This window comes from Echinops telfairi, unplaced genomic scaffold, assembly GCF_000313985.2.
Source record: "Echinops telfairi isolate 266 unplaced genomic scaffold, ASM31398v2 ScPeMD7_7422;HRSCAF=8460, whole genome shotgun sequence".
Lineage (NCBI taxonomy): Eukaryota > Metazoa > Chordata > Mammalia > Afrosoricida > Tenrecidae > Echinops > Echinops telfairi.
In genome coordinates, this window is record NW_022111322.1 from 3,806,333 (window position 1) to 3,809,805 (window position 3,473).

The 3,473-nt window shown below is 34.0% G+C and overlaps 1 protein-coding gene and 2 long non-coding RNA genes across 3 annotated transcripts in view; 1 reads left to right on the plus strand and 2 right to left on the minus strand.

Moving 5' to 3' along the window:
- LOC123522549 overlaps positions 1 to 608 on the minus strand; it is a 5,277-nt gene extending 4,669 nt beyond the window's left edge. Inside the window, exon 1 of the long non-coding RNA XR_006680802.1 lies at positions 527 to 608. This is a non-coding gene — a long non-coding RNA (uncharacterized LOC123522549). The remainder of the gene's footprint in view (positions 1 to 526) is intronic.
- Positions 1 to 3,473, plus strand: part of LOC101639705 (arylacetamide deacetylase-like 2) — a 46,074-nt gene that overhangs the window by 6,222 nt on the left and 36,379 nt on the right. Inside the window, exon 2 of the mRNA XM_004715992.1 lies at positions 379 to 601. Within this exon, the coding sequence (XP_004716049.1) occupies positions 379 to 601 (223 nt within the window). The remainder of the gene's footprint in view (positions 1 to 378; positions 602 to 3,473) is intronic.
- Positions 2,684 to 3,473, minus strand: part of LOC123522548 — a 4,465-nt gene continuing 3,675 nt past the window's right edge. Inside the window, exon 2 of the long non-coding RNA XR_006680801.1 lies at positions 2,684 to 3,168. This is a non-coding gene — a long non-coding RNA (uncharacterized LOC123522548). The remainder of the gene's footprint in view (positions 3,169 to 3,473) is intronic.

The following is a 3,473-nucleotide window of genomic DNA, read 5'->3' on the forward strand; positions in this document are numbered from 1 at the left end:
AAAAAAAATTAACAATGAAAATGAAAAAAGGAAATATAACAACACGCTGACAAATACAAAAGAGGAATTTTATGACCCAAAATTTTCAGGTGAAACTTTAGAATTTAGAAGTAGATATAACTGGAATAGAGGAAACTGAAAAATATTGAAGCATTTTAAAAGCCTTAAGCTGGTCAGCTAAAATTTTGAGTCCTTGAATTTTTCAAAGGCAACGAGATTAGGCAGTAAGTCTATGCAGAACTATTTGGAAAAAAATTTTATAAGATGTTCTATTTCTTTTCCTTTATGTTCTTGTGTTTTCTCTCTTGCTATTTTCTCTTTATATGAATTTGATGCAATACTTAGATGTTAAATTTAAAACTTTTCTTTTACCTACAGGCCTCATTTCTTGAAAATATAGGTATTATGAGATTTGAAGACTTCATTTCCAAGATAATCATGATGGATTATACCCAATCAACTTCAGATGAATATATTACAGTAACTGATACCACATTTAATGATGTTCCAGTACGACTGTACTTACCAAAGAAGAAGTCAGAAACCCCGAAACGAGCTGTGATTTATATTCACGGTGGTGCTTTTTGTCTTGGAAGCTTCAGTAAGTGCATCAGATCCTAAGAAAAATGCATAACTGGCTGTATGCTTTTTATATTATCAACATATTATATAAATATGTATGTAGTATAATTGTATCTATTAATATTAGATATTAAAAGTATATGGCTAGATTTGACAGATAACCCTAGATTTTAGTTTTCTGGCATACTATTTGGAAAATAATATTATGGAGAAAGAACATTTATTCAGTTTTTGTTTTTCTTTTGTTTTGGTAAATATGGTTATCCCCCCAGATTTCCTACTGAATCAACATATGACAGTAAGCTATAAGCATGTGAAGGAGTAACATTTTTCCCCCCATTGGGATCAGAATATATTCAGGAGTAGAAACAACCAATTGTAGCAGATGTTTAAGTGAAAAATCAGAAGCACGTGCTGTTGGGATCGCAACAAGACCAAGTTTGTAATTAGTGATAATAATAATAACAGTGGTCAAGCACAGAGTTAATTTATCCTATTGACTCGAGGAGGAGAGCTCAAACTGGCATCAATGTGGCATAACACTTACCACAAGTTTAGGCCCCCAACTTAGTGGTGGGGATCATTCTAAAGAAATATTTGCAAATTGAAAACAAAAAGCTAAATAAAGTTACCTTTAAAACTCTTATCACCAATATGGTGGTGGTTTGGGAGAATCATTTTGCTACTTAATAAAAATAATAACATTATGTAAATAAATAGGATTACATTTAATTACAGCTTTGAATAATTTTCTAAATCATCATTGAAAAATAATATTTACATTGTGTCATAATCCAAACAAAACTTAATATATCCCTTAAGAAAATACATATGTCCCCACAGTTATGGAACCATGTCTAGGCATGTGGTAAGAAAGTAGAACTAAGGGTAGGAGGTGGTGCACTGAAAAATAAAGAAAAAAAAAGTAGAACTATAGTAACTTCTAGCTCCCAAGTTATCTAGATCCTGAAGCCCATATTTCTTCTTTAGATCATTACGAAAAGCACTACTAACCTTTATTTTCTTCGTTGTAGCTTCTTACTGTTAATTAGGTTGAGGTTTACATTGTAAATAACCAATTTTGTACTCAACACTTTGAAACTGCTTATTGAAACACCCATTAGCTTGCCCACCTACTTTAGCTTTCTCCTCTCCCTTGTAGAATAATACCATCTCCTTCACCCACATTCACTAATACCTTTCTGCCCTCTCACTCACCTCTTCCTATTCCCTTATCCATCAGTTTGTTTCTTTTGGTATGGAAAATTAGTATGTTTTTTCCCTTTCCAACAGTGGTCTCATACAATATTTGTCCTTTTGTGATTGATTGATTTTACTCAACCTATTGTTCTTCAAGTCCATTCATGCCACGAGGTGCTTCACAGTTTCATCATATTTTTTAGTGATGCATATCCCTCTCTGACTCTCTATAGGTCGCATTAAATTCCAAATAGTTTGTGAACCTTATTAATATATATGCAATACAAAAATTGAAATTAACCAAATATTAGTATGAGGATTAGGCAAAGAGAAAATAAGCATCAAAATTATTGAAGTACAAAGACTCAGGTTAATAAAGAAAATACTATAAATGAATTTGACTTTCTAGTTTTCTCCTCTCTCTCTTTATGCCAGCTGATATCATGAGAAGAGCATATTCATAATCAGTTACAAATTTCACACTGACTTGTCAAAAGAGAACCATTTCAGTGACTCAAATAGCAGTTGAAGACTAGTCAGCACCTGTGCATCATGGAGTATTTGAAGAACACATGGCTACCAATCGAAGGAAGGCCAAAAAAGTATGGTGCTGTTTTGGTTTGGTTTGGTTTTTTTTGTAGGAAAGAGGTAAAATTGAAGAATTGTCCTGGCAGTTACAGTTGGGGCAGAAATATTCAACATTAATAAAAGCTTAGGAATAGATCTCTCTCCAGATTTTGCTCATTTGATTTGGTTAGTGAATCCTAGAAACCATGGAACAGGATAATTTTTGCAAGCCTTAAAATTTGTCAAACCTTCAATGATAGAAAATGTAAATAGCATTTTAATAGAAGTAGGAGGACAAGGATAGAAAAGAAGTGGGAAACAGGGATCCTGTATGTTTTATTTATTTTCCTTTATTTTTGTCTATAAAGACATATCAAGAAAAACAAGAAAGTAAGCAAAATATAAAACCAGAAAGCTTCTGATATCGCGGTGAGAAATGTAGCTCTCTGACCTCGGCTAAAAGATTTTCTACTATGCAACACCACCACTTGTCTGTCAGTTTGTCAAACAATGGTGGCTTGTGTGTTGCTGTGATGTTGGGGATGTTGGAAGCTGGGTGGTCAGCCAAAGCGAACGGTTTCAGCAGAGCTTTAAACCACATGCATAACATGAGAAACTGTCAAATATAGAAAGTCTATTGAATAGAAGCAGAACTGTGTCAGAGATAATCCCAGAGGATGGGGCCTCGGGTCAGCAGGCACTGGAAATGTTACTGAGGGGGATTTGCTTTCTCAATGTATAGTCTGCCATGGTGTCCTCAAGAGCATCAAGTCGGTGGGAGTAAAACATTTTGGATCTTCATTTGCTGTTGGTGAACAACTGAAAAGAAAAAGAAAGAGTTTCAAAAATCTAGTAATAGCTGGAAATTATAATATACAAAGTATAAATGTAGAAAAATTGGAAATCAAGCGTAATGAAGCCTGTAATGAAATATTTCAGGCTTCAGTGAGCTGGCATGAGCTGGTATTGGTCATTTTGAATAAGAAACCGTATGCTTTACTATGACGGGAATGAAACAATCAAGAGGAATGGCGCTGCACTCATCATCACACAAGATATTTCAAGATCTATCTTTAAATACAATGTTGAGACGAGCCAGTCAGGATGCGATGTAACAACGATGA